This window comes from Cenococcum geophilum, assembly GCF_001692895.1.
Source record: "Cenococcum geophilum 1.58 unplaced genomic scaffold K441scaffold_29, whole genome shotgun sequence".
Classification (NCBI taxonomy): domain Eukaryota; kingdom Fungi; phylum Ascomycota; class Dothideomycetes; order Gloniales; family Gloniaceae; genus Cenococcum; species Cenococcum geophilum.
The window spans coordinates 32,990-46,297 of record NW_027137587.1 but is presented as its reverse complement, the minus strand read 5'-3'; the positions used below and the strand labels follow the sequence as shown (position 1 = coordinate 46,297).

General features: G+C 37.3%; 1 protein-coding gene across 1 annotated transcript; it reads left to right on the top strand.

Annotated features, from left to right (window-relative positions):
• Positions 1-12,709: 12,709 nt before the first annotated feature.
• Positions 12,710-12,967, top strand: K441DRAFT_662101 (uncharacterized protein; the record flags this gene model as incomplete). The annotated part of the gene is made up of 1 exon (XM_067648990.1): positions 12,710-12,967. A coding segment is annotated over one exon (197 nt), but the record flags the coding sequence as incomplete, so codon positions are not given.
• Positions 12,968-13,308: the final 341 nt, after the last annotated feature.

Genomic DNA, 13,308 nt, shown 5'->3' with positions numbered 1-13,308 from the left:
ATCTTTTGTAGAGCTTTATATAGATCTTTAGTGGAGCTTCGTGCAGAGCTTTAGTAGAGCTTTATATAGAGCTTTAGTAGAGCTTTGTCTAGAGCTTTAGTAGAGCTTTATGCAAAGCTTTAGTAGAGCTTTAGTAGAGCTTTAGTAGAGCTTTATATAGAGCTTCGGTAGAGCTTTGTATAGAGCCTTATATAAAGCTATATGCAGGCATTCGCACGGGCGATTAACTGCAGAGACGTTTATAGAGATAATTGTATAGGCAATTGCATAGACGTTTAATTAATCGATTGTATAGGTGTTTAATTAATTAATTAATTGTATAGGCGTTTGTATAGGCGATTGTACAGACATTTATAGAGCCGTTTATAAAGCCGTTTATGTAGACGATTATAGAGCCTTCCTAGTATATTAGTGCTGCGTATTAGTAGAGCTTTAGAGTTCCGTATTAAGCTTCGAGTAGAGCTTTAAGTAGAGCTTTAAGCTTAAGGGGGAGACCTCCTTAGACTCCTCCTGCGCACTACGTGCTTTATTTACTGCGTGGGCAGAGCTCTTGCAGAGGCTTTGGTAAAGCGTTTAGTAGAGCTTTTGCAGAGCTTTATATAGAGCTTTGTGTAAAGCTTTGTATAGATCTTCTATAGAGCTATATATAGGCGTAGACGTTCGTACGGGCGATTAATTGTAGAGACGTTTAATTGATTGATTATATGGACGTTTAATTGATCGTTTATATAGGCGTTTATATGGGCGTTTGCACGGGCGATCGTATAGACGTTTATAGAGCCGTTCGTAGAGCCGTTTATAGAGACGATTATATGGCGATTAATTGTATGGGTGGTTATTCGGCCGATTGCAGAACCTTCCTAGTATATTAGTACTGCGAGTTAGTAGAGCTTTAGAGCTCTGTATAGGGCTTTAAGTAAAGCTTTAAGTAGAGCTTCGAGCAGAGCTTTAAGGGGGAGACCCCCTTGGACCCCCCTACGCACTACGTGCTCCATTTACTGCGTGGGCAGAGCTCTTATAGAGGCTTTAGTAGAGACTTTAGTAGAGCTTTTAGTAGAGTTTTTAATAGAGCTTTGCAGAGCATTATATAGAGCTTTATATAAAGCTTTGTGTAGAGCTTTGTAGCGTATAGGGTGTAGACGCTTATACGGGTAATCAATTGTAAAGACGTTTGTAGAGACGATCGCATGGGCAGTTATATAGACGTTCGTACGGGCGATTGTGTAGACGTTTGTAGAGCCGTTCGTAAAGCCGTTCATAGAGCCGTTCGTAGAGCCGTTTATAGAGACAATTGTACGGCGATTAACCGTATGGGTAGATTGTAGAACCTTCCTAGTATATTAGTACTGCGTGTTAGTAGAGCTTTAGAGCTCCGTATAGGGCTTTAAGTAAAGCTTTAAGCAGGGCTTTGAGCTTTATACGGAGCTTCGTGCAGATATTTTATAGGGCTTTAGTAGAGCTTAGTGCAGAGCTTTTCCAGAGCTTTGGTAGAACTTAAGGTTTTAATATTTATCACGTAAATTCTGCCATACCTTACCGCGCGCGGTTTTGTTTCTAACCAATTAGAAGCCAAATTTCTAACCAATTAGAAGCTGGCTTAGCGGAAGTTTAAATTTTAGGACCCCCTAACCCGAATATATAAACCACTCGTACCTCGGGTTAATAAGAGCTAGAGGTGCTCCAATACTCCTCTTTAGTCCCCACTAAGGGATCTATTAGTTAACGTGGCGATATAAATAGTATCTAATAAGGAGACGGGTAAGAGAGAAGATAGAAAGGACGGAGGGGCGTCTGGTAGGTATTAGTCGAGCAATGTTAATGTCTATATTATAGCTGCCTAATCTCCCGTTTATAGGCCTCCTCCTGTTTATAAATACTCCCTCCTTTATACCTTCCTCTTTTCTTCTTTCTTCTTCCTTATAAGAGCTAAAGGTGCTCTAATACCTCTCCCTAGTCCCCACTAAGGGATTTATTGGTTAATATAGCAATATAGATAGCATCTAACAAGGAGATAGGTAAGAGAGGAGATAGGAAGGACGAAGGGGCGTTTAGTAGGTGTTAGTTAAGCAACGTTAATATCTATATTATGGCTGCCTAATCTCCTATTCGTAGGCCTCCTCCCATTTATAAATACTCCCTCCTCTATACCTTCCTCTCTTCTTCTTTCTTCTTCCTTATAAGAGCTAGAGGCGCTCTAATACCCCTCCCTAGTCTTTACTAAGGGATCTATTGGTTGATATAGCGATATAGATAGTATTGGATAAGGAGACGGGTAAGGGAGAAGATAGGAAAGACGGAGGAACCTCTAGTAGGTGTTAGTCAAGCAACGTTAACGGCTGTTTTCGTTACCCAAAAATTGCGTCATATAATGGCATTTGGGAACGCAAATATATACCCCCGTCCTATACTTATACCACTACTAAATATTCTAGATTTTATACTTGGAGCTACTTATAATAGGCATTCCTAGGAGATCTACCGGTTTAAAGCTCTATAATTAAACATTGTTAACGTTTTATATAGGGGTCGTCAATTAAGCTCCTGGGACACGATTTTTAAAGTTTAACACTACACTAATATTACGACCTTCTTACAGTGGCCGAGCCACCCCTAATCTCCTCCCCCTCCTCCCCCCTTCTATTACTCGGCGCCGAGCTATCGCGTTATTATACGTCCGAACTGGGTGGGCAATGACGTAGTTACTCGATTATGTTAGACGTCTCTATATACAGTTATATCTCTTCCTACACGCGTATTTAATCAAGTTGGGGTAGTAGACTTACTTTAATTCCAGCTATATAGCGATTTAGTTATTAGGTATTAAAAATATTTAGTATATAAAGCTTTAAATTGGAATTATAATCTACTATATTAGATCCTACGTAGAGGGCTCTGTATTAAAGCTTTGCAGTCCAAATATATACTAGATTTGTGACCAATATAATCCTTAAGCCCAGCTTAAGTAAGGCGCCTTGGTCACTATAGTAGATCCTTATTTAGCAGTAACTAAGGCGCCTTAATCTTACTACTACTTCTAAATTAAGCAAAAGCTCTATATAGGGGGGTCCCAGGGGGTCTCCCCCTGGAAAACCTTATCTCTATATATATTAATTAAAGTCTATATAATAAAGCTCTAAAATTAATTAGCTTATTACTTATAAACTTAGGTTAAAATTTACGTTAGGGGATTAACGTTCCGCATGTTAAGATATAGCTCTTTAAAGCGTACCTTTTTACAAACCTTTATATAATGGCTTAGTTAAGCGTAAGTATTAAGTTAAGCCTTTAGGGCCTAGGACGCTTTATTAAAACAACATTAAACCTTAACAAAAGCCTTAGCTAGCTTACCCTTTAATCTTTTAGCTACTACTAATATATAAGACCCTATAATAAATTAAATAAGGAACTAAACGGTTATATAGAACTGTGACGGCGCTGGAGCGCGTCACCTAGTTAGGGGTTCGCTTATTGTTCTTGCCGAAATATCGTAAACTCGCGCCGGAGTAAAGCCGGTCATCGCGCACCACCCAATTTCACATAGAAATCGATGCAATTGATTATTTTTGCTTGCACACGCCGTTATAATGGGCCGTCGTCTTCTAATTAAGGTTATAAACCAAATCAAGCTTCGTTTAGATCTTGATAAGTACGTACCTAATATAGCGGTCGCTTTAGGGCTGTTAAAAACAACCGTTTATAAGCTTCAATTAAACTGGGACCTTTAGGGCCGACCGTATGCGCTACTTAGTGTAAAACTAGGTAGACCGGGCCTTTTTTTAGAGTATTAAAAGCAGGTTAGTATTCTTAGCATAGTATTAAGTTTTTTATTAACGTTCCTGCCCACTTATAGTAACTACTTAAGTACCTTAAAGACAGGCTTACTGCGTATCTTAACGAGATGTAAGACTTTCTCTTTAACGAATTCGATATCTAAGCCTCTATTACCACTATTCGCCGTGTTCTTAAGGCAGCTTAGTGGTCTTAAAAGGTAGTCTCTAAGCGTGCCGCTTAGTAAAGCGCATTGCTCCATTATACGTGGCAGAGTAGGTAGAAAGAATAGCTTGCTAACTAGCTTATCTTTCTTAATAAGTTGGCTTTAAATAAGAGGACTAGTGATAGAAAACAAGGCTAGGCGCTAGTTGGTGTAGACTGTAAGGTATTAACGCTATACAAAAGATCTAAACGGTGGAGCATTTTACCGGCGTTAACGCTTAAAGGCTATATAGACTATATTATCTTTTAAGGAGCTTTTATAAGTAAGCTTTTTAAGGCTTTTATAGAGTATAAAGTCTTACCTAATTATACGCCGTACCCAGGGCCGCGATTAATTATTATACTAGATAACGCATCTATTTATAAGTCGTTATAGTGCTATAATAAAGTAGACTAAATAACTACGTTGTAGTATAAAGAGGGGAAGAAGGTGGAAAGGGTGTATTATATATAAATAGTAGGGCTGGCCGCTAAGTTACTAGTAGTGGGCTAGCCAATAGTAGGAAATAGTATAAGATAGTATAAAACGGTATACGTTAGGTTAGTGCTGTAACAGTACTCCTCTCCCCTAAATGGTTTAGTCCCTAAACTAAATAGATAATTTAAAAATAGGCAGTATACGGGGTTGCCTATTTTTTACCGCAAAGATATTAGTTCCGCTTACCGCCCTTAACCGGGCTAATAGCGATTTTCTATACCGGGTATAGAAAATCCTAATTAGTTAGTTTAGTAAGTAAGGTTGGCAGAACTCTATACTACTACCTAAATTAATCCGCGTGGCGTTTCTTGGCAAGAATTTAGCTAATTAAATAACTTTAACCGCTAGTCGAAGTTCTATAACATCTTAACCACCACAAATTTTAATATAGTGGTCGGCCGTGACCTTGGCGTGACTTTTCTTTATCTTATACCCAGTCTAGGGGTCCTAGCTTTTTAGGGTGTTGCTTATAGAAGCGCTATATAGCTTATTTATAACCCTTTAGGTCTTCCTCTAGCTGCTAGGTTATATCCTTATAATATTTCTATTTAATCTTATAAGTTAGGCCCTAGGGGTCTTCGTTATATATATTAAGGATTTTCTTAAACTCCTATTTGTCTTCTATATTGCCGTTATTATTTCTCTCTACTACTTGTCCTTATATATTACGGCGCTCTATAGTATTAATATTTGCTTAGCTAGGGATCTGTTTAATAGCCTAGAGGCGGACCTTAGATATATAAAAGAATTTATTTACTTGGATATGGTCTAGGAGGTTTATTATAACTGCCCCTTAGTATACTGCGAGTATAGGGTATAGGCCGTCCTATTTATTGTCCTATTTCTTCTTAGGTCTATTTATCTTTATATTTTCTAAGCTAACTATAACTATATTGCCTTCGTAGAATAACACGCTCTTATCCCTACGGGTATTAGTATTATCTTTATAGCGTTACTATAAAATCTAGGCTAGGGCCTTAAGCTGTATTAATATCAGCTTAAAGCGGTTAGCCATAGAGTCTACGCGGAAGAACTCCTTCTTTGCTTGTGCTAATAGTGTTAATAGGCGGGGGCTAGTAGGCTTAATTCTAAGGTAAGGGTTAAAGCCATAGTTTGCAAAAAACGGGGAGATGCCTATGCTCTTATTAACTTGGTTATTTGTAGCAAACTTAGTAAGTAGTAGGTAGTTAACCTAGTTGTTCTATATAAAGCTAACAAAAGCATAAAGGTATTTATTTATGGTAGCGTTAATAATTTTAGTTTAGCCGTCCGTTTTTAGGTGCTAGGCTAAGCTTGGTTATAAGGTTGTCTTAAGGCATTTACTTAGTTGTCGCTAGAAGTCGCTAATAAATTATATACTACGATTAGAGATAATCGTGCTTAGTGCACTATGGAGCTTATATATATTGTTAATAAAGCTATTAACTAGCTTCTCTATTAAGAGTCCTATTACTAAAATAAGGTATTATATTTTAGTTAGGCAGTTTATAATAATAAGGATATATTTATATACCTTACTATAGCGTTAGTATACTAGCAGCGTTGTAATATAGTTGATTAAGATATCGGTTTATAGGTAGGCGGGTAATTTTAGTAGCTTTAGGAAACCAGGCGGGGTAGAATAGGGGGTTTTAGTGCGAAAGTATAGGGCACAGTCTTTAACGAAGGTAGCCGTAAACTGGGAGATTCCTAGCTACCAGTATATTTGGTTTAAGAGGTTAAAAGTCTTAACCTAGCTAGGGTAACTAGCGGGGCCGCTACTATAAGAGTAATGGGTAACTTCTAGGCGGAGGTCTAGGGCGTTAGGGATAAAGAGACGTTGGTGGAAGTAGATCTGTTTGTTAATAATACTATATTTTAACTTATTATAATAAAGTAATTTCCTAATCTTCTTTAGCTAATGGCGAGCTTTCCGATTATATAGGGCTGCCACTATATCTCTTATAAGTTCGTTCTCCTAGTATCCTAGCTAGATTAACTTATTTAGTAACTTTTTAGCTATTTTAGGGTTTAGAGCGGCTATAAATTCCGTATTATTAGAATTATGGGACTTATATAGTAATTCTTTTAAGATTATAGGGTTAACTTTCTGGGGCGGTATAATAACTTAGGCTTAGTAGCGGAGGCGTTTATTATTAGCGTCCTTAGGCCTTATTTTTAGTAGTTGGCTTAGGGCGTTAGGGAGCGTGGCTTTACTGCTAGGTCTATATATAATTATAAAGTTAAACTATAAAAGAAACTTTACCCACTAGACTTAGCGTTAATTTAGTTACTTAGTAGTTATAAACGTCTATAGGTTTTTATGGTTAGTAATAATTTTAAACGGCTTTTTAGTCCCTTATAGCTTAGGACACTATTTCTCTAAAGCCTTAATAATAGCTAAGAGTTCTTTGTTGTAGATCTTATAGTTATACTCTAGCGTAAAGTGCTTTACAGAGGAGAATGCGACCAGTTTTAATTTTCCGTTATTGTTATACTGGGAAAGGACTCCGCTAAAAGCCTAATTTAATACGTCTGTTTCTACCACTGTTTTCTTTATATAGTTATAGTATGCTAGTACTAGTGCTAAAGTAAAGGCTCCTTTAAGGGCTTTGAACGATTTGGCTTGTTCTAGTCCCTATAGCTATTTAATATCCTTCTTTAGGAGTTTTATTATAGGTATAGTAATAGTAGAGTAGCCTTAGATAAATTGTTAGTAGAAGTTCGCGAAGCTAAGAAATTGTTATAGTTCTTTAATTAATGTCGGGTTCTTCTATTCCTATAAGGCCTATACCTTCTTAGGGTTTATAGTTATGCCATTAATTAAGATAATTAAGCTAAGGTATTTTATTTTAGTGGAGTAGAACTTAGACTTATTAATATTAATTTAAAGTCTAGTATTACCGAGTCTTTAGATAACTTTATTTATATACTTAGTGTGCTTAGCGCGTGTTTTAGAAAAGACAAGGACGTTATTAAGGTAGGCAGTGCAGTAGTTATTAAGGGTGTTGTGTAGAATATAGTTAATATAGTTTTAGAACGTAGCGGGTGCGTTATAGAGGCTAAATAGTATAACTAGTATCTTATAGAGTCTAAACTAGGTAATAAATACTATAAGCTACTTATAGCCATTTATAATCCAGATCCGGTTAAATATAGTAATTATATTAAGTTTAGTAAAGTACTTAGTACTATAAAGTGCGTTAAGTGTTTTATAGATTAGTAGCAGTGGGTACTAATTCTTAATAGTAACTGTGTTTAGGCCTTAGTAGTTATAGTAGATTTATATACNNCNGCNNGGCTTAGTAGNAAGGAGGAGTAGTANNGNAGCTAGTAAGGTTAATTCGCGGATAAAACCCTTATCTAGCATCTTATTAATCTACTTCTTTATATACCTAAGTTTAGTAGGTAAGAGTGGTCTATTTTTATAGTATAGGGCCTAGTTTCTAGGGATAATCTTAATTTTATAGTTCTATAGTTGGTAAAGGGGCAGCTTATCTGCGTTTTTAGGGAGGAAGTGTTTAATATATTTATAAAACTCCTTTAATAGGCGTTGTAGAATGTCTTCGCGGGTTAATCCTGGTTTGCTTTTTAGGAATTTTTTAATATTAGTATTAACTATCTTCTAACGTAGAAGCTTGGGTTTAGTTTTTAGATTTATCTTAAGGAAGTTATAGAAATAGGGGGGGAGCACTTTATAGGCTTCCTTTATATATAGTCGCCTTCTACTAGCTAGCGGAAAGACCTTTCTAATAGGTTTAGTACTTCTATTAGGCCTATAGGCAGCTCTTTAAGTAGCTGTTGGTGCTTATCTTATTTAACTAGTTCTACTAGCTCCGCTATATAGATCCTTATTACCTTTATATCTTTTTATTTATAGAACTGGGTAAAATTAATAGTATAAGTGCATTTAATATTGTCTAGGTTAGGGCGTGTCTGATTCTCTAGTGCTATAGCTAGGCTAGCTTAGCTTAGTCGGCCTAGGGGGGCGGAAATAAGGTAGTAGCCCTATATGGTACGTGCGGGAGACGGGTATAAGGTTAGGTATTATAGTGGCGCGGTTTTTATTATCCGGGTCTTAGTAGTTCTATAGCCAGTTCTTACTATAACGCGAGCTATAGTGTGCGTATATGGCATATGGCTTAGTTCTAGGTGTTAGGCTAGGCGGCTGGGGTTTAAATAGTACCTAGGTTGGGGTTAAATTCTTAGTAGTGGCGGCGTAAAGCGGACCTTCTTTTTAGGTCTTGGTAGGGCTGGCTAGCCCGTTGTTTTGGTCTTAAGTGCTAAGGTAGTTTAGTCTTTTACTGTTTTATTTCTTTATAGCTATACGGGCTCCCCTTTATTAGGAACGTCTTCTACTATTAGGGCTTTATATATAGTCTTAGGCACTAGGCTTAGTAGTACTAAGTATCCATATAGGGCGTCCCTACTACCGTTAGTTATCCCCTATAGGAGGTAGTGCCTAAAGTAGTAGTTTAAGTTAAAGCGGATTTTAAGTTTCCTAAAGCTAGGACGGGGCTTATACTTCTAAAGCTAAGGTATACCTAGGATAATTAGGGTAGTAGGCGAGAGTTTGGTAATAAAAAAGAGTATAGCTTTAGTATAGAGGCTAATTAATATTTGGGCGGTGAAGTAGTCTATAATAAGCGAAGTTGGGATACTATCTGTAAGGCGCAGTAGCCTAGGTGCTAGCAGCTTCTTAGTTATAACGTTATACTTTCTTATAATAGACTCTGCGTTAGCAAATACTATTATAGTACTACTAGAGTCTATTAGGCTTACTATATTAATATAGACTTAGGGGTATAGGTTACGTAATAAGGAGAGTTGGGTTTAAATAAGGATTAATTTCTTATTACTGTTTACTAATCTAAGATTAAGTAGTAGCTTACTAATAGAAAGGACTGATTAATCTAGTAATAGGGACCTAATCTTCTCGTCTTCCTCCTTATATGGTTTAGACCCTTAGATATAACTTAGTTTAAGGGTTTGCCTTTTAACGACTAGGGTATAAGGCTGTCTTAGTGGGGCGGTCTAGTGTCTATCTAGCTGGCGGTGTTAGTTTTAGTCTTGGTTGGGGTATAGGAAGATAATACCTCGCTAACAACGTGGCTGTGTTTATATTCGCTAGCATAGAGTTGCTAATACTAGGCGTTGTTAACGGGTTGGGCTCCTATATAGGGTATAGTTTAAAGTAACTAAGCCGTCGGGTTAAAGGGGGGGGGGTTATCTACCGCGGCCATAATAGGCTTTATAGTTACCGCGTCTATAATAGACTTTACAGTCGCTACGTCCGCGGTTATTAGTTTATATTATTTAATGGGGTAGTATTAGAACTGGGTTTACTATTTTAGTAGGGTTATAGGCGTCCTTTTAGTGGCCGGGTAGGCTATAGGTAAGGTATAGTCTATTATTAACGTGGCGCTTACGCTCCGTATCTAAGATTCTATTAAGGTCTATAGGTTCTCTAGTTACTACTAGGGTTAGGGTTGACATAGGGGCAGAGGCTTAGGTAGGTAGGCGGTAGTTAGCGTTCTTCTTAAGGTTAGCTTAGTATATATAGTTTATAAGGTTCTTAGCGAATATATTTATCTGCTTACTCTAACCTATATAGTCGCTGTTGTTAATTTTATAAGTAAGTCTAAGTACCAGCTCTTCTATCTTTAGAGAGATAAACTTTTAGAGTAGGTTTATCTTCTGTTTATCTGTCTTCTTAGCGCGGACTATTAGCTTATTAAGCTCTCCCTTCTAAGACTAGTAATTATACTCGCCCTAGGGGAAATAGTTAAGCTTATTCTTTGTGACCTGGGTTATATTAAGGACCTTATAGTAGGCAGTAAGGTCTTTAAGCATATCTTCCTTAGTAGGCCATTTCTACGCAGATATATTGTTTAGGTTTTTATGTATAAGCTCTAGGCCCTACTTAATAAACTTATAGGCCTTATCCTCTAGTATGTCTAAGATATAAAGGATCTAGGACTAAATTGTGTTAAAGTAATCCTAGTCCTAGTTAAAGACTCCCTTAATCTTAATATGCCAGGTTTTAAAATTAGCTTATTGTTCTAGCGGGGTGCCTTTTCCGCTAAATATTAGCGGGTCTTTAGATCTCCGTTTTTTCTACTAGGTTACTACCATTATTATAGGGGTTAATTATTTTAAAACGGCGATAGTCTCTGCCTAGGAGTTAATAGTTCCTATTTAAGAAGCGATAAGGGTACTAAGGTTTTTATTAGCTTTCTTGTTGGCGGTGTTTGTGTTATATATACACTATAGTCCTACTTTAATATTATTAAGGAACTCGTTAGTATAGTTAATAAGGGTAAGGTAAGCTTTACTAGGCTTAAAGGTCTTAGGGTATAGTAGGGAGCAGCGGATTATTTATATAATATTAGGGTATGTCTCTGTAAAGAGGTCTGCGAAAACGTTACGGGGGTTCTAGGTTTTGGCCATTTTGGCGTTGTTAGTGTTGCCTATTTAGGCGCTAGGTAAAAACTAAGGATCATTTTAGGACTATACTGGGGACGTATCAGTTTCAGCAGAGGCGTGTGTAGGTCGCGATTACTCTAGGGTAGAGGTTAATTAGCTAGGGTATAAGGAATTAGTGATCGCGATGGGGCGCAAATTAAAGATACTACAAACTGTTATAATGCTATAATGAAGTAGACTAAATAACTACGTTATGGTATAAAGAGGGGAAGAAGGTAGAAAGGGGGTATTGTATATAAATAGTAGGGCTGGCCGCTAAGTCACTAGTAGTGGGCTAGCTAACAGTAGGAAACAGTACGAGACAGTATAAAATGGTATGTGTTAGGTTAGTGCCGTAATATAAGTTAAAGCGGCTTTAAGAGCTTTACAACCAGGTAGATATTATTCTTAAATTCCTACCACTATATTTGCCAGATTTTAATCTAATTAAGGCAACTTTTAAAGATCTAAAGGCTTGGATAAAAAAAACTATATACTAGCGGTTAACTTTAAGAGCTTTAATAGATTTCTAGAGTTTATAATTAGTTAAGCTTGCGGAGTTTACGCAGAAGGCTATTTTAAAAAGGCTGGCTATATAGTAGAATAAGGCTCTTTATAGAGACTCTCTATAATCTACTCTCTACTTATAGTATACTACTCTCTGCCGTTTAAACTCTCCTATTTTCTCTCTTATCTACAGTAGCGTACTAATTAGAAAGCTATAATCCTTTCAGATCTTAATCGTTATATCTTTTAGAGATCTTATTCTATTAATATCCTAATTATCCTCTACTAACGTATACCTAATTAACTCTAGAATCTGCCTTTAACGCTTATTAGAATGGCTTAGCTAAGCTATTAGCCAGTTAAAGAACTATAAGAGGATCTTATAATAATCCGTTTCTAACTATACTAGGCTTAACTAAGTAGGCGGCTTAACACTAGAGGAAGGTGGGGGTTAAGTATACTGTTGCTAATCTAGACGCCTTATTAAGTTTAACTCCCGAACGGTAATTAGCTAAATAAGGTCCTTAACTTACTTAAATAGTAAGCCTCCTACTACTATTAGTTTTTAACTCTTTAGTAGCTACCGTCTTATCTTCTAAGCTAACAGCTAATAAACTATATTTTGCGATGGTTCCTTAACCATTAATATATCTAATTAGATCTCCTTACTCTACCTCTAAAGGATATAAGCATTAATAGGATAGTAGTGCTTAACTTAATTAGCTTTATTCCCACGTCTATTTTACTAGTAGGTAGCTCCTTTATTGGAACAGTAGCTATTAATATAAGGCCACCTACTTACTAGAGCCGGAATCCTATTACTAGTAGCTTCCTCTGCGGTAATAATATTAGGGAGATTAGCTTCTTAGATTTGGGTGGCAGTTTTTTTACTAGATCTTACTGCTTAGCTAGAGGAAGGTATTAATAACGGTGCTAGTATCTTTTAGGGCTTCTCCTTAATTATATATAAGGTAAGATCTAAGTATAATAACTTAGTAGGATTCTACTTATAAAGATTCTTAAGCAGCTTAGTTACCTTATATAGATTATAACGATTACTAATCTTATAGCGGAAGTAATTAGTCTTTAATTACTTCTTATAGGAGGCAGCGGCTTTAAGGCGATTAATGGTAAAGATCCGCGGTAGGCACTTAGCAATAATACTGTCTTGCTAGCGCTCAATTAGGTAGTAGAAGAGGTTAGTGGTGTTATATTTTAAAGATACCGCACCGGGTAAGGCCTCTTTCCTATATACTGCCTTCTACCGACTTATAAAGCTAATAGGAAGCTCCTCCGGCTCCTCCTCTGGCTCCTCCTCCGGCTGCTTCTCTGGCTTCTCTGGCTGCTCCTCTGGCTCCTCTTCCTCCTCCTCTTCCTCCTCCTCCTCCTCCTCCTCATCTAGCTGCTCTGGCCGCGGTGGCGAAGACTCTACAAATATTTGTGACGGTAGTTGCTGCGGTGGTTCCGTACGACGCCTTGCTTAACGATTCGAAGCCTTCTTTAAAATGAGCTTTAAACGACGCTTTAGAGTCCTTTTAGAAGCCTGCGTCAGCGAGGTAGTAGACAATGCACGCTTGCGATTTTGGCCCTTATTGGCGCGACCAAATACACGTGTAGGCGGCTCCATGGTCAACACCAGCAATTCTATACAATTGGCTTAATGCAGCTAGACCAAAGTATGATTTTACGCCGTAATTGTTGGGGGTGGAAGGTGTGGGCAAGCAAAAATAATCAATGGCATCGATTTCTATGTGAAATTGGGTGGTGCGCGATGACCGGCTTTACTCCGGCGCGAGTTCACGATATTTCGGCAAGAATAATAGGACTTGGCATATGTATATAGACGTCGCCTCACCACCTTCTCTTGCTCCTTAGCTTAATATCTT